Here is a 19,472-nt window from a genome sequence, read left to right on the forward strand (position 1 = left end):
CGAATATACATGCTGAAATCCCAAATAAAGTGAAATAAAGTGTGGTCAAATACAATTAATGATCCTTTAAAAAAACATGGCATGACCAAGTGGCACTTGTTCTAGGAATGTAAGTATGGCTTGATATTAGGGAAATCTATCAGCATAATTCCCTACATTACTTGTTCTAAGGAGAAACTATCAGATGATTATGCACCAGACATAAAAAGCATGTACTGCCTGATTCCTTTTATGAAAAATTCCAGAAAGTGCAAACCAACCTATAGGGACAGAAGGCAGATCACTGGTCCCTTGGGGCCCAGCGATGGAGAGTAAATGATTGCACAATGGGTAGAAGGAAAAACTTTTTGAGGGAGTGATGGAAATGCTCTGTATCTTGACTGTGGAGATGTTTTCCTAGGTGTATATATCTGTGAAAATTCATCGAATTGTATACTTTTCAAAAAAATTGTATACTTTAAATGGGTACAGTTTCTTGTGTGTAAATTATACCACAATAATGTTGAAAAATATTTTTAAATCAATAGCTTCTACTAGCTACACACTGGGTGACAATATCTTTGATGCACAAACCCAACAAAGGTCTTGGATTCTATATAGGAACAGACAAACATTCAGAATTTAAGTTCTGAGTGTACATCTGTATATTCAATATATGAATCAATTAGAATAGGACAAACAAGTCAATGTAAATGGCCAAAATATTTGAACAGCAACTTCACATGAGGTTATCCGAAGAGCCAGTGAACACGTGCTCAATATTACTTACCAGGAAAATGCAAACTAAAATCCAATCAGTTACCACTGCACACTTAACAGAATGGCTAAAATTAGAGAGACTGACAATATCAAGTGTTGGTGAGGGTGTAGAGCAACTGGAACTTTCCTGGTGGGTGTGTAAAATGCCACAGCCACTTTGTAAAATAGTTTAGAAGTTTCTTATAAAACAAGCATACAACTATCCTATAACCTGTAATTCTATTCCTTGGTATATATCCAAGAGTAATAAGTATTTGTCCACAAATATACTTGCATAAGAATGTTCACAAGAGCTTTCTTCATCACAGCCAAACACTGGAAGCAATTCAAATACCATCAATAGGAAAATGAAGTATATGGTATATTTTGCTGAATATGGTATATTATTTTATTATTCAGCAATATATGGTATATGTAAAATATTCAGCAAAAAAAGGACTACTTTCACATGCAATCACATAGATAAATCTCAAAAATACTATGCTAATCAAAATCTTGTTAATCAAAAGCCGAAATTGTTAATCAAAAGCCAGACAAGTTAAAAAAGAAATCTGAGAATTTGGACAAAGAGAGCATGGTTTCATATATGAAATTTGTGGAATTCAAAAACCGACAAATCCATAGGGTTTTGTCAACCTTCTATACCCTTTTGTTTTAGCTGTGTCTGTTGTGAACAGCTATAATTTTTTGAGTCTGACAATCTTTGTATATTGACTAAAATAGTCTACTTGTCTTTTTAAATAATAACTTTGAGATATGATACAATTAGTCAAATTTATTAATGTTTTAAGTAGAGATACTGGGTTTCAGTCAACCATCTTAAATGCTTTCTACTGCTTCTTTTTTCATTTCTCCTTTTGAATTTTTAAAAAATTTCCCCACATTTTAGTATAAAAATGTTCAAACATACAAAATTAAAAAAAAAAAAATAGTACAGTGAACACCCCCAGTCTCTCCACTTAAGAGTCAAAGCTTTTTAACTTACAGCCAACTTATTTTACTATTTGATAGCACACACACATATACATAATATGGTTTTGCTGAACCATTTGAAGCGAAGTTGCAGAATAGACCGATTATTTTTTATTATCCCATTTTCCTCACTCAATTAGTTTGAAGTCGCATTTGTTTCCTCAGGCTGCTGTAACAAAGTACCATGAACTGGTTGGCTTAACACAATGTAAATTTGTTCCCTTACAGTCTGGAGGTTTGGGAGTCTGAAGCCCAGGTGCTGGCAGGGCCATGCTCCCTCTGAAAGCTGTAGGGGAATGCTTCCTTGCCTCTTCCTAGTTTCCTGTGGTTTGCTGGTCGTCTCTGACCTGCCTTGGCTTGTACCGGCAACACTCTGATGCTCCATTTTCACATGGCACTCTTGCGATCTCCTCATCTCTTTCACTCTATGCATCGCTGTGTGTCCAAATTTCCCCTTTTTATAAGGACACAGTCCTGTCCTTATAATGACCTCATCTTAACTTGATCATCAGCAGGACCCTTTTCCCAAATAACATTGTATCGATAGATCCTGGGGGCTTAGGATTTCAGCATCTTTCAGGGGACAATCCAAACCCTAATAGAAGCTACAGACTCAAACTCTTTTAGTGTCTTTCCTAAAAACTACAATATAAATCCTTGACTTCAAAGGATAGTATTGAACTGATTCCTTCACTCTCCTCCTGAACATAGCAAGACACTTAAGTTTAAACACACTTAAGCACACTTTAAGATGTTTCTCCTGAGTTTTATGCTATTGTGGTTATACAGTTTAATCATATGTATTTTAAATCCTACAGGCATCATTACTGTTTAATGCATCTTACTGTTTTTTAAAACCTAAATGGTTATAGTTATATAAAAATTAATTTTTGCATTGGTAACCAAAAAGTTGGAAAGACACCAGTTAGCACAATTATTTTGATAGAAGAGTTTACAAGCAGACTTGTGGACTTTTCCTATTTTGATTTTTTTCAGTGATAATCGTTTCTTGGTCATATGTTAACAATCAAGTAACAGCAGCGGCTGCTAAGTGAAGTGGATGATGAAGGGCAAAGCTGAAGCCCAGACTCTGCCCCTTGTCTGGCAGTGCCTGAGAGGGGTGGGAAAGGGATGGGTGCAAAGGGGAACAGCCTGAGCCGCCCAGGGAGGCTCTGGGGGCATCTAATGCTGAGCACTCAGACCTGAGGGCCAGGCCGGGCTCCCAAACTATTCTGGGAATGGAAGGACTGAGGATGGGAGAAGATGTGACCTTCCCACTGTGAACTCACCCACCTCTCCACTTAGGCATGAGCTTAAGAAAAAAGAAAAACAGACTTGAAATCCAGTCTCCATGAGCTCTCCCAGGATCTGTGGCCTCCTCTACCTGTACCCTAACTTCCCCACCTGTTCTGCTTTCAGAGGTTTAAGCCAGGCCTGAACCCCCCACCCCTCCAACCTCCAAATAAGTAAAACGGAATGAGCTTGAGTGAAAAATCCACTTTAATAATCCAGCTTCAGCTCAGCTGAGAACTTCCCCTCCCACGTGTGAGAGAAGTCTCTGCAGAGGCCTCAGTCTACCAGGAGGCTACGGCTCAGAGAAGGGAACAGCTCAAAGAAGCCCTAAAAGAGAAGGCAACATGGGATTTGCGCTTAGTGGAGACCAGCTTGGGGGTGCCCCACAGCTCACTGTCCACCAACACAGCCCAGCAAGAGAAAGGCGTAGTTGCTTCACCCACAGTTGATTGCTGTCAAAGTCTTCTCATCCCAAATCTCCTCTCCAACCTTTCATTATCCTCTAGGGGCTGATGAGGGCCCCTGAGCCTTGAGAAGAAGGGGGACCCTTCTTTTCCTACATGGTAGCACTAAGACAACCAGCCCCATGCACAGGCCGGTCAGTTGGTGATGGTGCCCAGGACTGATCTGGGTACCAGATGCGGAGGGAGCCTGGCTCCCAGTGATGGGGGAGGGGGTTCAGGGTCACCTTAAAGAGAGTGAGGGTCTGGAGTACTCCTGTGGTGCAGGCTGTCTCCCGGATGGAATGCATGGCCAGCTGGGGGCTGCCTAAATCCAGCACCCGCAGACCAAGCCGGGAAGCCAAGATAGGTCCAATGGTGGTGCCGCAGGGCGAGTCATTCCGGACCATGAGATCCTGCGGAGAGGAAAAGCCGTTCCTGAGCAACATGTATCACCTGCTTCTTAAGACCCAGGAGCAAGTCACCTTAGAACTGAGGGGCTGAAAGGAGTCTGGTACATCAGCCACTCCGACCTCCCCAAAGAGTGGATGTGACCTGTGTAAAATCACAAGGCTGACACTAAGGCAGGCCCAAAGGACAGGATATTCTGAACTGGTCCCGTTCTCTCCATCTGCACTACCACCACCTCAGTTCCAGCTACCTCATACAGCCTTTCACACAATCCATTCCCCACACAGCGGGCATAAATACCCTTTATGTCACCTTGCTTCATAACATGCCCCCCCCCCACCCCACCCACACACAAAGAAAAGTCACTCAATAATCTTAGTGGTTTTAAAAATATAGCTATGGCAAGTTTTTAACTACTTGATTTGTATTCTGGTAAACAAAAGTAAATATATGATGGTAAATATACCATCATAATAACAATGGTAGACATCAAGGTTTTCCACATAAAAGAAAACGACAAAACCAAAGTAAGTAGCAACTGCTCTTTTTTAAAAAAATGAGAATTGCAGTATTAACTCACGATTTTTAAAATATGTACATTTTTCCTAGCTATGTCCTTAGAAATGACCCCAAAGCATTCCTCCCCCCGCCCCCACAATAACAATGAACACTCATGATGCTAGACTAGCCTCTAACATCAATATCCATCAAAAGCCCCCAAGTCTGGGGAGAGAAATGAGCAAGATGAGCCTGAAATTTCCTCTTGGGCCAAAAAGCAAGACAACTACCCAGAGTCATGACAAAGAACACAGGAGTTACGTGGAAAGGACTCCCGCTGGCCAAAGTCATGACAATTTGAACATGAAATGACACAACTATGGGGACCAGATCTGCCTGAACCAATGAAAATCCACGATTCTAAATATATAACGACCATCAAAAAGAGAACCTCTTATTTGTTAGCATTTGAGGCAGCCATTAAAACACTTCACCTTGAAAACTGGTTATTAAAGGGAACAATAAGTATTTGCCCTGACTTTCCAGGAGCAACCATACTTCACAATAATCAAATGGCCCTACTGGATGGGAGAAAGTTCTACTTCACAGAAGAATGATAGCTAATAAATGTAAAAGGAATTAAAAAAAAAATGGAGAGGGGCATTTCTTCAGTTAACACTAATGAAATTATGGATTTAGGCAAGGACTATCAATTGGTGTTAAAACTTAGCACTTGTCTGATTGATGGGAAGCTCATCACTTGTACAGGTTACTGTCCAGTCAAAGGAGAAATACCTCCCTGCAGTGGAGGGACTGAGGGCAGCCCTCCCAGTCTGGTGATCAATCTTTCTATCACTAAGGGTGAATCACCCAGATTGTATGTGGATGATGCAACGTGAAGGACACACCTGTCATGATGTCTTCTGGCCAAAAAGGTTTAACCTGAATCCATCAAGCCTTTAGATATGAATTCTAGATTACAGGAAATACACGGGCTAGAGGCTTAAACTCAACATGAGAAAGCAACAAGGAAAATCCAAAAAGGAAGAAGACATCACATGGGATGATGAGCCTGGTTTCTTCAATAAGTCAATGTTATTTAAAAAAGAAGAACAACAAAAATAGGTGGGGTAGCTGTGCTAGATAAACCACCAGATATAACACATGGTCCTGAACTGGAAACCAAAGTGGGACAACCTGTAAAGAATGTTTTGGGGATAACTGAAAATGACCTGTGTTTGAAATGAGACATAAATTTACAAAAACTAAAATTTTCTGAAATAGAAAGATGAAGAATACTGAGTGAAAGAGGAAACAAAAGATATATCCAAGATGATTTCATTTTTTTTAACAAAACGTGTGTTAAGTATATACATAGAAAAAAATCTGGAAGAGTATGTACAAATCTCTCGGGATTAATGTTTTATTTTCTCATTTCCATTTATATTTTCTAAAGCACACATGCCCTGCTTCTGCTGTAAGCTGTTAAAGAGAAACCCCCCAATGTCCTCCTACTGCCTTAGCAAAAGATCCGAACACCCTTCCTGCCTAGGAGGCCCAGCCAGACTGGCTCCTCCCCGTCACGCTCTCAGCCTGGCTCTACCACTGCGGCTCTGGCTGCTCCAGTGGACCAAGATCACTCCTACCCACTGGGGGCTTTTGCCTTGGGGCTTCCCTGGTGGCTCAGACAGTAAAGAATTTGCCTGCAATGCAGGAGACTCGGGTTCAGTCCCTGGGTCAGAAAGATCCCCTGGAGAAGGAAATGGCAAGCCACTCCAGTATTCTTGCCTGGAGAATTCCATGGACAGCGGAGCCTGGTGGGCTGTAGTCCATGGGGTCACAAAGACTCAGACATGACTGAGTGACTAATTCTCACCCTTGGGCAGGGATGCTATTTGCTCATAGCAGCCTCATTCTCAATGCTTAGTTCTCAGCTCAAATGTCACCTCCTCAGAGAGGCCTTACTGAAAATGGAACAACTCAGTTCTACAATGTGAGGTGGGGGAAGCTACAGGGGCAGAGAGAGCCCTAGGCTGGAGTTCAGGATGCCTAGTCCTGACTTATCAGGACCTCCCTGCTATGTCTATCATTGGACTACCTGGGCTCCAGCCCTTGAAACATATATTATCCTAACATGGATCTTAATCATTGCATATTTTTCCCTCCCTCCCTCTCTTTCTAACTAGATGGGCCGTTGCCAAGGCAAGAATGACAATGAGTTCAGGTTTCCTGGCCCTGAACTTTTCTTATGGAAGCCCCCAGGGCATGTAAGAGAGACACAGGGGGAGCTGGAGGTGCTGGGTGGGAAATGGTAGAACTAACTCTCTATGTGCCACGAGGACACTGCACCTTTAACCCCATTTTCCAGGAGTGGAAACAAAATCAAGGGAAATTAGGAGACGAGTCCAGGGTCACAGGACTAGCATTCCGTCAGAACCAGAACTATTCCTGGCTCTGCCTATATCCAACCCCACTGCTCCTCACTCAACTAGAACCCTCCTCCACTAAAGACAGTCTATGAGGCCCCCCGTACCGGGGGACCAACTGCCTGTGCCCCCCACCCCACCTTCCCAGGCAGGGTCCACCCTCACCTGCAGGGGCACCCCGACATTGCTGGCCACCTCTCGGATCAGGGCCTCTGAAACTGCATTCGAGGCGTAGCGTTGCTTGCTGTTCACCTTGATCACAGGGCCCTGGGGAGAGGGAAACCAGGAGTTGAGAGGGAGGCAGAGATGCCTGACAGGTCCAGAGGGAACAGGACAGGGCCTAGAACCAGCCAGGCCTCCAGACACCAGAGAAGCAGGAGTGCCTCACCTTGTGGAATAAGGGCCTGTGGTTCTCCTCGTGCTTGTCCCTGTAAGACACCGAGAAGGGCCAGGGATGGCCAACAGCAGCTGTCAACACCCACCACTCGCTCACAGCAGACATCGCTAATACAGCATTCTTTCCTACCCAACCTGCAGGACCTCAGAGTCAAGCTAAACACAGGGCTCCAGGCAGCCTCTTGCAACAGGGAGGCGGTGGAGGGGGCGGGCAGAAGTAAGTCTGTAGACAGAGCCTATTTGGATGGGTTAGGCATGACGTGACTTTGACCAAGTCAGGCTACAGAGCAGTCAAAAGGAAATCCCCACAGAACCTCCTGGCAGAATGAGGAGGAAGGGGAAGAGGAGAGGCGGAGCCCCACGCCCAGGGCTGAGCCTGAAGGCAGGTCACACTCGTTTCCAGCTGTGTGAGGCCTGTGTGCCGGGTGCAGGAGACTCACAGGTAGTTGGGGTGCACGGCATGGGCCATGTCTGCGCTGATCATGTAGGACTTGGGGATGGCTTCCTCAAAGGCCGTCAGGTGCTGGGGCGAAGCCGAGATCCGCCGCAGCACCAGCTCCGTCAGCAGTGACTGTGCGCCCTGCGCGCTCTCCGACCCCACCTGGTGACACAGAGGCCCGGCTCTGGGGATCTGGTCTGGGGGGCTGGAGCTGGAGGCCAGGAAGAGGGGCGCACTGCCCAGAACGGCTCAGAATCTCCACTGAATCAGTGGGTGGGAATGCGGACTGTTATCAGCCACTTCCCCAACCCTATACCACTGAAAAGCTGATGGTGAGCTGGGGCCACCGTCTTTAATTCTTGGCCATCTCCAGGGCAGAAAGAGAACTGTACAATCCACTTCCACTTCTAGCTGCCTTCCTTCTCCTCTGCCATTTGGGGTTCAGCCCAGGTGCCCCATCTCCCTGGTCAGTCTTTCGTGCATGTGACAGGAGCTGCTAACCCTGACGTGTGCGGTTACAGGAAGCTGTGCAGGCGTCTCAGCCGGCACCCTAACCCAAGCACGCAGGGTGAGGACCCAGCCTGCGCCGGGCCCTGGGGCTGCTAGTGTAAAAGGGCAGAGTCCTTGTCCTCCAGGAGCTCACCACGTGGCACCCAGAGACATGGGAGGTGTCGTCACACTAGGAGCAGGTACAGGCTGAGCCAGAGGGGACAGCGAGAGCTGAGCAAGCACAGGCAGTGTCTGGCTCATCCCTGGCACCTCCAGAAGAGCCCTGGCCCGTGGCAGCTGCTGGACACCACTGGCTGCACAAGACTCCCGGGAGGAGACCCTCCCCAGAGCTCCCCACGCACCTCTTCATTGTCGTAGAGGGCGATCATGCGCACGTGGGGATCCGTGGCCAGGGAGGCAGGGGCTGAGCAGGAATCGATCAAGGCCTGTTAGGGGAGGGGGCAAAAGTATCATCCTCCCCACTCCTCCTTCAATAACTCAGCCCACCAACACCTGGGAGGCTCACTTGCCCACCTCCCACCATCAAGGCTGGAGTGAAGCGGGCTCCAGCGGTCACCGGTCTGCATCTCTCAGGGTGCTGCCGGGTGGGAGGACATGTGGGGGGCCTTTTCAACGAGATGGGGTAAAAGCTCCCTCTCCTCCCTCACATGCCTTCCCACACAAAAGGCAGGAGGGTGTGTAAGACGGAGGGGAAGGGCTGAGAATCCCGGCAAGTCAAAAGGACCGCACAGGTCACGTAAACTAGTTGGTCTTGGCAACAACACTGAGGTCCAAAGAGGTGACTGTGACTCCATTGAGGTGACGTGACTGGCTGGCTGGTGGCGCAAGTGGCTATGAGTCCCAGGTCTGGCTCTGGTCTCAGTTACAGCCCAAAGCCTGTCTCTGAGAACAGGACGGGGTGCAAAGGGGAGTACGGAAAGGACAGAGGGAAGAGCAGGGGTGAGATGTGAGGAGGAGGGGGAAGTGACCAGGGTAGAAAAAAGGGGGGGAATATCAATGCAACCACCCAATGAGATGCCAAGGCTCAAAGGCAGCTAGGTGGGCTTAAGCCAGGGCTTGGGGGGAAGGCTAAAGGGAGGGGATGATACTGCTATACAGGATGCTAGGGTCTTTCCTTTAAAGCAGACCTTATCTTAAAGGAGAAGCAGGACAAGTCTCTGTGAGGCTCTGAACAACCCTTCTGTCGACCTCATCCCTCCAGCCCAGCCAGTGCAAAGATGGGGCCCAGAGGAGTGATGCTGAGGCTGCAGCATTTAGGCCTCTCCCCATGGTCCACCCGCATCAGGGGTCTTCTCATGACCCATAGGACTCGAGGTGGTCCTCCCGCCCAGTGTTCCTGGGAGTGCCCCAGCTCCTCACCTGCAGGGCACAGAAGCAGCTGTGCAGGTTGTCCAGCCGAGGGGCAAAGATGAACTCCTCGTAGGCACCACCGAGGACCTAGAAAGACACGACGGTCATGCTGATCTTCATCCCCTCCCCAGGACTCAGCCTCTTCTCTCTGCTCCCTAGGAGCTGCATTTGAATATATCTCCTTGATTCCTTGCCCAACCTCTCCCAGCCTCTGGCCTAGAGCACTCAGCCCTCTGTGCTGAGCTGAGCAGAGGACAAAGAAGGGCCAGGCTGGAGCTGCGGGAAGGAGGGTGCAGGCCTGCGGTTCCTGACCAGTTCCTATGGGACAGGACAAGGGAGAGACCAAACAAGAAAAGGAGAATGCCAAGGGACTAAACAGAGGAGACTAGGCGAGAAATAGAAACTTAGCAAACATGGGCGAGCATCCAAAGACACGGCCATCTCCTATGGTCAGCAACTGGGAGAGATACAAGGACAGGCTCCAGGAAGGGGGGGGCGGTGTCTGTCCAGGCCTCCCGTCCTCAGCAGTTTGGAGCCAGCACAGGTCAAAGTGGACAGGGACCCCAGTAGCGGAAACTCCTTGGGAAGTTGTGGAAAGCTTACACCCCTACCCCAGACAGCCCGAGCAGACAGACCTGGAGTGGGAAACCTGCTATTTTTGAGAACCACTGCCCTGGAAGCAGAGCGGAGTGGTCTCTACTGGGAAAACAGTGAAGTGAAAGTGAAAGCCGTTCAGTCGTGTCCGACTCTTTGCAACCCCATGGACTATACAGTCCATGCAATTCTCCAGGCCAGAATACTGGAGTGGGTAGCCATTCCTTTCTCCTGGGGATCTTCCCAACCCAGGGATTGAACCCATGTCTCCTGCATTGCAGGCAGATTCTCTACCAACTGAGCTATGAGGGAAAACAGGGATGAGCATAATTGGAGGACTGGCAGAGGTGATAAGCGCTTCAGGGGGAGACATGCTGGCACCAGCTGGGATCCCAGGGTCCCCACCCACGAGTTCCTCACCGCAGGCTGAGTGTCAGCGAGACACAGCTCCATCTCCAAGATGTCCTCGGGGCTCAGCCCCAGATGGGCGCAGAGAAGGGACGTGAGGACCGAGTGGTGCCGCTCATCCTGCAGGGCAGGGGGTGCTGAGGGGAGGGCCCACTCCCCACTCTCTCCCCTTCTCCGGAACCAATCTCTTCCCCTCTGTGCACCCCTCCCCACAAGCAGGTGGCTCTTACTGTAGCATTGAGAGGGCCTGGCTCAGGAGTCCCCTTCTCCAGCTCCTCCTGGATGGATGTGGCAAGAATGGGGACCCTGCAGGGAGACACGTGAGGAGGGCATGGGGGGAGGGCTGGAGGGCACAGCCAGGTGGGACACCCTGCATCAGGACCCAGTGCTCAGGCATCCCCTGATGGGGAACTGCCCTGGTCCCTCAATTCCCAGCTCCCTCTTAGCAAAGCAGAGCTTTCAGGGCCCCTGGACATCGCTGGGTCTGTGGGGTAGAACCTGATTGTGGCCACCGTTAGGGAGTGGTCTCCCAGATCCCAGCAGGACCCCCCACCATCACCCATGCCACACCCTCCCCAGCTCCAGGCCACCATCGCCTTCACCCCGTCTCACAAGTGCATCTCCATGTTGGGCCCAAAGTTCTCATTGACGTTTCTCTGCAGATGGATGGCCAGGTGCGGGATGCGAAGAATGGGCCTGTCCACATGCACCAGCCGCTGCTCCAGCCGGCCTGAGGTAGGGCACTGTGGCCAAACAGGCAGGGTCAGCCCAGGTCGGGGGGCCCTGCATCCACAGCTGGTTAAATCCCCTACCTCGCCCAGACTAACCAAGGTGGTCCTCTGACCCGGGCTGCCCCTTCCCGCTTTCCCTGGGGGGCTCTCTGCAGGTTCCCTGAAGGGAGGTGACAGTCAGCCTTCAGGCAGCTGAAGCTCAGGGCCTCCCAGATCCAACCCCAGGCCCCACCTTGACAATGACACGTCCAGCCAAGGTCAGGTCACGGTCAAACCAGGTGCTCCAGATCCCACCACCGTAGGTCTCCACGCCAACCTGCTGGAAGCCCACCTGGCTGCGGCGAGAGCGCCGTTTCACCTGAGTGGGACAGTGGGGAACAAGAATTCAGAAAAGGCCAGGCGGCATGGTTTGGCGCTGAGAGGACGGGTAGTGTGACACAGAAGGGCCCCAAGTGTGGAGGAAGGAGCTGACAAGTTTTCTTCTCTGCACATCCCCTGATGCCTCCCCTCTCCCAGGCAGCCCCACTTCCTTACCCGGAGGCAGGGGCTGTCTGTGTGGGCCCCAATGAGGCTGAAACCATTGCCGGGAACGTATTGGCCCCCCACAGCAAATGCGATGATGGTGGAGGAGTTCCTGGTCAGGAAGTACTGGGGTGGGGGTTTATAGCTGGATTAGCCAGAGCACAGGACTTCGAGCCCCAGCCCAGGTTTCTACCTCTCCGCCCCCACCTCACCCCCAGTACCTTGCTCTCCGGCTTGATATCCCAGCTCTCGGTCTCCTTGAGTTCATGGAAGCCGGCCTGGAGGAGGCGGCTGCGGCACTCGGCCACCGCTATAGGGAAGGAACCCTCTCACGGTTGATCGAAGCCGGGAGGAGGCACACCGGCTCCCCACCCGCCCCCGGCCCTGGTCACTCACCGTGGAAAGGAGAGGGGCTCCTGTTGACGAACTTGAGCAGTTCCCGGGCCGCGGCCTGCACCGCCTCTTTGCGGGCCCTGCCGCTCATGGCCACCTAGAGGACGGGGGTCGCTCATAAGCCTACGAGGTATAGGACCCCTGACCCATCTTGGCTTCGGGAACCTCCCCAGCCAATCCCGCCGAGTGAGGGCTCGCAGGCTCAGACCTCGGCTTCCGCCCCTTTCCCCACACCAAGAGACGCCTAAAGCCGGGCTCCAACCCACCGGGAACTACTGCAACCCTCCCGCTGCACTCCCCGCCCAGCTGGTCCCAGACGGCCCGCCCCCTAATCCGAGTTTCCGTCCGGCCCCGGCCCCACCAAGTCCATCCCCAAGTGACCAACCAGCTGGAAATCCCGGTCAGTTCCCAAACTCTGAGCTCGCAATCAGAGGCCCCTAACTCTGAGCCGGCCCTTACACCACGTCCGTGACCCCACCCCGGAACCAAAGCCCTGTCCCCTAGGGAACACCCGACCTGGGTCTCACCCCTGAACAATCCGGGAAGGTAAAGTCACTTGGGATCAGACTTTCGGTTTCGTTTAGGGTCGGGGGGGAGCCCCCCCACGTCAGCAAGCACGCTGCTGAGCTTGGACCCGAGCGGGCACCTGGCCGGGTCTAGGATCGAAGTTCGTCCGGGACGAACAGAGGCCAACTACCTGCATGGCCTTACGTGTGGGCCTGCGTCCCGGTGCCCGGCCCCTGCGCACAGCCCGCCCGGACTCCCGCCGCTATCGCCCCGCCCCGCCCTCCGCCCCTTCTACGGGGGTGGCGGACGCCCTCTGCCGACCTGGAGGTGCTAGGACAGCCTGGAACCGCCTGCCCAATTCTTTCACCCCCAACCCCCAAGTTAGGGAGTCCGGGAGAAAACGCCTCCACCAGCTCACCTGGTCACCTGGGTGTTGTACAAAGTGCTCTCTCTCTCCACAGGCACTCTGGTGATAATAAAAGCAACATGGTTAATGTTCATGGAGAGTTGACGATAAGTTTTAGTTTTATAATAAAGCTTAGTGCGCTAGGTAGTTTAATCTTCATCGCCCTTTCAACTTTATATCTTTACTGTCCCTGGTCAGGGAACTAGATCTCAAAAGCAGCTGTGAAGGGAAAAAAAAAAAGGACAGAAAAAGACAAACTCCATATATTCTTGTAGGCAATTCCAATATTCCTATGTCAAGAGTGGTAAGTAGCAATGTTTAAAACCCAGGAACACATTTGGTCATAATGACCATCATTTTAAAATCTACAATCAATGCTGCAGAGGGTGTGGAGAAAAGGGAATCCCCTTACACTGTTGGTGGGAATGTAAATTGGTCTATCCACTAGGGAGAAAAGTATGGAGATTCCTTAGAAAACTAAAAGTAGAGCTAACATATGGTATATGCCCAGCAATCCCACTCCTGGGCATATATCTGGAGAAAACCATATTTCAAAAGATACATGGGACTTCCCTGGTGCTTCAGTGGTTAATCAGACTCCGCCTTCCAATGCAGTGGATGTGGTTTTGATCCCTGGTCGGGAACTAAGATCCCACATGTTGCAGACAACTAAGCCTGTGCCACTACTCAGCAACAAAAAGATTCCACATGCCGCAACTAAGACCTGGCACAGCCAAATCAGTATTTAAAAAAAGAGAGAGAGAGAGAGAAAGAGAAAAGATACACGCATCCTAGTGTTCACTGCAGCCCTACTTCCAATAGCTGGGACATGGGTGCTACCTAAATGTCCATCGATGGATAAACAAAATGGGTAAAGAAGATGTGGTACATATACACAATGGAATATTACCCAGTCATAAAAAAACCCAATAATATAATGCCATTTGCAATGAGACGGATGGACCCAGAGATTGTCATACTTAGTGAGGTAAGACAGAGAAAGACAAATATATGATATCACTTATATGCGGAATCTAAAAATATGCTACAAACCAACTTATTTACAAAACAGAACTAGAGTCACAAATGTAGAAAACCAACTTATGGTTCCCAAGGAGGAAGGAGGGGAGGGTAAGTTCAGAGATTGGGACTGACATATAAACACTACTGCATATAAAATAGATAATAAGCACCTACTGTATAGCACAGGGAACTCTACTCAGTACTCTGTAATGATCAATATGGGAAAAGAATCTTAAAAAGGAGCATATGTATGTATATGTATAACTGATTGACTTTGCTGTACAGCAGGAAGTAACACAACATTGTAAACTATACTCCAATTTTTACTGGAGTATAGTTAACATTAAAAAAGAAAAAGAAAAAACCCAGGTCCTTGCCTAGCCATTGATTCTGATCAGGACTCTTGGTGGTCCCTAGCTTCAACACAGGGGCCAGTTACCAGGGGTGTTATAGACACTCCAGGGATTACAGGTTGATGGAGCAACCTGCTGTTTATGTACTGGAGTAGGAATGTCAAGGGAGTGAGGAGTAGTTGGAAAGATCCTGCAGTCCTCAATTTAAAGGAATAGATATTGCAATGTTGTATTCAGGAATATGGGCTTCCCTGGTAGCTCAGCTGGTAAAGAATCCACCTCCAATGCAGGAGACTGTGGTTCAATTCCTGGATTGGGAAGATCCCCTGGAGAAGGGATCGGCTACTCACTCCAGTATTCTTGGGCTTCCCAGGTAGCTCAGCTGGTAAAGAATCCACCTGCAATGCAGGAGACCGTGGTTCAATTCCTGGGTTGAGAAGATTCCCCTGGAGCAGGGCATGGCAACCCACTCCAGTATTCTTGCCTGGATAAGCCCCATGGGCAGAGAAGCCTGGCGGGCTACAGTCCATGGGGTTGCAAAGAGTCAGATCCAACAGAGCGACTAAGCACATTCAGGAATATACACACTAGGTGACGGGTTAAATTCATGGCGTTCCCTCATCATTGCCTGTAATGCCATGATGTATAAAAATTCACTGCTGAGTGGGACTTGAAGAGAATATTCCTGCTCTCTGAGGAGCCAGGCTGGCTACTGATGAAGGAACACATTCAAGGACAGTGACAAGAGCAAAAACAGGGATGCAAACAGGGTAAGGGAGGGAGACTTAGCTCGGAGCTCGTTCATGTTCTGATCTCAAAGAAGAACACTTGTTCACAACAATTGCAAATCAACTATACTTGAATAAAAAATAAATGAAACAATTCAAATGAAAAGTAAAATGTATCATGTTTTTCTAAAAAGTACATGTTAATGTGAGCAATTCAAATATCAATAAAATGCAAAACTTAAAAAGTGAGAGAGAATGTTTGAAAAATTGAACATCCAGTCTTAATAAAAACAAAATCAGGGAATTCCCTAGCGGTCCAGTGGTTAGGACTCCACACTTTCACTGCCAAGAGTGCAGGTTCAAGCACAGCCCAGAAAAAAAGGACCAACAAAAAACCAAACAAACAAAAAAAACCCACCAAAATCCTGTTAGGAAACGAGAAGAGAAAGGATAAAGGCTGTTTTCCAGAAATCTATAGCAGACATTAGTGGGGAAATACAGAAGTATCCCTGTTCAAATCAGAAGCTGATGAGCTGTTATCATTGGTAATCAATCTGGATCCGAAGTCAGAGCCAGTGCCAGAAAACGATTTTATATGTAGAAGCACAATCTGTCTCTATTTGTGGATTATACAATTACCAAGGGCTTCCCTTGTGACTCAGCTTGTAAAGAATCCGTCTGCAACACGGGAGGATCTTGCTTTGATCCCTGGGTTGGGAAGATCCCCTGGAGAAGGGAATGGCTACCCACTCCAGTGTTCTGGCCTGGAGAATTCCATGGACTGCATGGGGTTGCAAAAGCCAGACAGGACTGAGCAACTTTCACTTTCACTTTTGTAATTACCAAGACAATAAACTGACGAGCTATTAGAACTGGAAGAAGGGGTGGCCTGATTTGAAAAATCATCGGCTTTTCTGTACAATAATCAAACAGAAAATAAATCATAAAAAGGTCCTATTTACCAGAACAAGAGAAACTGTTAAATTACTAGGAATGAGCATCTGTGTGACCCAATCTCAAGTAGCCAGGGAAATGCACGTTAAAAGTGAGATAGCATTTTTGATTTGTCAGATTAGCAAAAATGAAAAAGATTGGCAATATCAAATGCAGGAGAAAGCCTGGGGTCATGTATGTCTTTCTACCCAATTCTGCGGTAGAAACACTCCCTATGGCTGATTCTAGACTGCCAACATGAACTGAAAGTGGAGTTGAGAAGGAATTTGGGAAAGCAAACCATTGTGTAGATTTCTACCAAATGGATGCAAATAGACACAAATAACCTCAGGAACATAGATTTGTAGTAAAATAATTAAGAAAGTGATGATTTTTTAGTATTTATAACCTCTGTTTTAATATAATTTATTTGGTTGTAAGTTTATATAATTTCATTTTTAATGATTGCTATGTTTAACAATAGGATCACAAAATTCCTAGAAATTTGACAGTCAGTTCTTATGAGCTGGTCGAAGCTGACTCTAACACATCACTTCACCCATACTCTACACCTCTGTTCTGCAAGGTGTGATTGGTTGACCTGGGAATTTTTCAGAAATTCAGAATCTCAGGGCTTACCACAGATCTACCAAATCAGAGCTGCATGTTAATGAGATCCCTAGATGATTTGTATTCACATTAAAGTTTGAGACAAAATGTTTCAGAGTACCTTGTGGCACTAAGAAATGATGTGAGGTCAATCTTTATGTATTATGATAGGGAAAAAGTACCAAATATACTGTTGAGGGAGGAAAAGAGCAATTTCCAGAATAATGTTTATAGGACAAGAATATTTTGGTAAAACTCACACAATGAGCTCAATTTCTAGATTTTATATAAATATGTATGTAAATTCATGGCACTGTGTTTGGAAGGAGAGTGGCCATCTCTGGATAAGGAAATGGCATTGGGTGTGAAGTGAAGAGTCAAGAAGGGACCTCATCTATCCAAAAAATGTCTCTGAGAATCAGTCTTGCCTTCAGCCTCCTCAAGAAAATCTTCCCCACTAGCCCTTATCTGGTGTTTACAATGCTACCATTTCTTATTTTTATTTTCGGTTGAACAACTATTAAAGTGCAAATGCCTGTGTGTTAACACAGCAATCTGTTACACATTTCAGTGTGACTTAATTTGATATGTGTGTCCTTTCTGATCAGTTTATGAGAGATGGCTTCTAAGTAGTAATTTGTCACATAATACATTTGGGATAGAGAAGACCAAAGCAATGCTGTAGGGAGAAGGCATTTAGAGTGAGAGTGTGTGTGTGTGTGTGTGTGTGTGTGTCCTGCCCTGTCTGCTAAAATGGATGCAGTGAGAAGCTAAATCAGAAGATCTTGATTTCCTGATGCTAAGACCGCCCTGGGTACCTCATAGCTGGTAGATATCTCGGTTGTTTAACTAAGTAAATGATTCACTTCTGGGTCTTGCATAACCCGGTGCAGTTTGTTCTCTTCTGTTCTTGGATGGGCACTTCAGTTTCCAACACGTGTTTTCTGCTCAAGTCCTGTTTTCCGAGCAAGACTCGGCTGTGTAAGAACTACAAATCCCAGAGTGCCTGGAGGAGAGTTGCTCAGGCAAGATTATAATTTTCAACCAAGGTTGCAGGAGGGAGGTTTGAAAAAGCATTTTATTTAGTTAAAAAGAATGAAGTGCCTGTACAGGTACAATTTCCAAAATATATTATTAAGTGAAAAAACAAGTAGTGCAGAATAGCAGTTATGGTATGCTGTCATTCATGTGTATAAATATATGACTACATATTCTTATATGTTTGAGACATGTCAGGAAACACAAAAAAATGGTAACTGACTCTGGGAAGGAGAAAAGTGATAGCTGAGAGTTGAGGGTAGAGGGAAACTTCCTTAATCCTATGAAAAGGATTCCTATAAATCCTTGGGCAGTTTTCAAATTTTTTTCTATGTGTGTACATAGTAAAGCTTTTAAAAAGTAAATAAGAAAAAGTTTTTTTAAAAAAACTAAAACTGAAACTAAAAAGTAACAGGTGGCAAAATAATCTTTGAGTACTTTCTGTGACTAAATTTTTGTTGTCTTCTGCACCGTGATTGAGTTGGTAAGCATTTGTTGGTTAGGGTTTGACCCTACAGCTTTCAGTTTAAAAAAGCCCCACTTGAGGCTTCCCTGGTGATCCAGTGGCCAAGACTCTGCACTCTCAATGCAGAGGGCCAAGATTCGACCCTTGATCAAGGAACTAGATCTCACATGTCACAATTAAGAGTTCCCAGGTCCCAGCTACAGATCCTGCAAGTCGCAACAAAGACTGACGATTCCACACGGTGCAACTAAGACCTGGCACAGTGCAATAAATCAATAAATACTTTAAAAAATAAAAAATGCCCCCCTTAAAGCTGTATTACCCTCTGATATGGAAATTATTGTCTTTTGATACTGATATTTTAAACAAAAAATAAATTGGGAATGAGACAGGAAAACCTTCAAAAAATGTACGCAATTCTGTTAATTCCTCACCCGCACAGGAGCTAAAAACTATTGGTCCTACCTCTTCCCTGTTCCTCACTCCCCTCCTCTTCACTCCCCTCCAACTCGGTACAACTCATCTGCTCCATCATTGTAATCACTCCCTTGCACACGCCTCCAGTCCTTGGCTCACTCTAAGTTTGCCTAGTTGCCTGGTGAAAACCCTGACTGACTCAGCCAGCTCCCCATGCCTCATGTCTGTACCTGGCACATAGTAGATTAATAATGAATATTTATTAGGTGAATTAATTTTCTTTTTTTTCTCTGTACTATGTGGCTTGTGGGATCTTAGTTCCCTGACCAAGGATTGAACCCGGGTGCCAGGAGTCAAAGTGTGGAGTCTTAACCACTGGATATTGATAATTGTGTGCATGCTCAGTCGTGTCTGACTCTCTTCAACCCCAGGGGCTGTAGCCTACCAGGCTCCTCTGTCCATGGAATTCTCCAGGCAAGAATACTGGTATGGGTTGCCATGCCCTTCTCCAGGGGATCATCCTGACCCAGGGATCTAACCCAGGCCTCCTGCATTTTGGGCAGATTCTTTACTGTCTAAGCCATCAGGGACTCTATCCTGTGATACAGCAACTCAATTCTTAACATTTATCTTCAGGATTGAAATGGAGGTACACAAATTCAGATGAAAACTGCTTTTTCAGTGTAATGTCATTTAGAATAGTGAACAACTGAAACAACTTAAGTGTCCAACTACAAATGACTGGCAAAATTATTATATAGCCATGTGAGAAAATATTCCGCAGTCTTCTAATTACTGTGTTATTTAGTCACTCGGTTGTGTTCAACACTTTTTTGACCACATGAACTAT

General features: G+C 47.2%; 1 protein-coding gene across 7 annotated transcripts in view; it reads right to left on the bottom strand.

The window, feature by feature from the left end:
* Nucleotides 1-3,211: 3,211 nt before the first annotated feature.
* The window catches only part of DNPEP (aspartyl aminopeptidase), a 38,752-nt gene continuing 22,491 nt past the window's right edge, over nt 3,212-19,472 (bottom strand). The window contains exons 2-16 of one of the 7 annotated variants that reach the window (XM_052658957.1): nt 13,068-13,115; nt 12,146-12,239; nt 11,971-12,059; nt 11,762-11,875; nt 11,460-11,585; nt 11,109-11,239; nt 10,727-10,802; nt 10,509-10,616; nt 9,504-9,581; nt 8,486-8,569; nt 7,636-7,796; nt 7,188-7,227; nt 6,965-7,066; nt 3,713-3,880; nt 3,212-3,351 (exon numbers count right to left, since the gene is read on the bottom strand). In XM_052658957.1, the coding sequence (XP_052514917.1) occupies nt 3,301-3,351; nt 3,713-3,880; nt 6,965-7,066; nt 7,188-7,227; nt 7,636-7,796; nt 8,486-8,569; nt 9,504-9,581; nt 10,509-10,616; nt 10,727-10,802; nt 11,109-11,239; nt 11,460-11,585; nt 11,762-11,875; nt 11,971-12,059; nt 12,146-12,233 (1,416 nt within the window). In that variant the 5' untranslated portion in view covers nt 12,234-12,239; nt 13,068-13,115 and the 3' untranslated portion in view covers nt 3,212-3,300. Of the gene's footprint in view, nt 3,352-3,712; nt 3,881-6,964; nt 7,067-7,187; nt 7,228-7,635; nt 7,797-8,485; nt 8,570-9,503; nt 9,582-10,508; nt 10,617-10,726; nt 10,803-11,108; nt 11,240-11,459; nt 11,586-11,761; nt 11,876-11,970; nt 12,060-12,145; nt 12,240-12,527; nt 12,603-12,658; nt 12,907-13,067; nt 13,116-19,472 lie in introns of those variants that run through there. The other 6 variants (XM_052658949.1, XM_052658951.1, XM_052658948.1 and 3 more) reach the window with 6 other exon arrangements.

The sequence above is a fragment of the Budorcas taxicolor genome, chromosome 2 (genome assembly GCF_023091745.1).
Source record: "Budorcas taxicolor isolate Tak-1 chromosome 2, Takin1.1, whole genome shotgun sequence".
Classification (NCBI taxonomy): Eukaryota; Metazoa; Chordata; class Mammalia; order Artiodactyla; family Bovidae; genus Budorcas; species Budorcas taxicolor.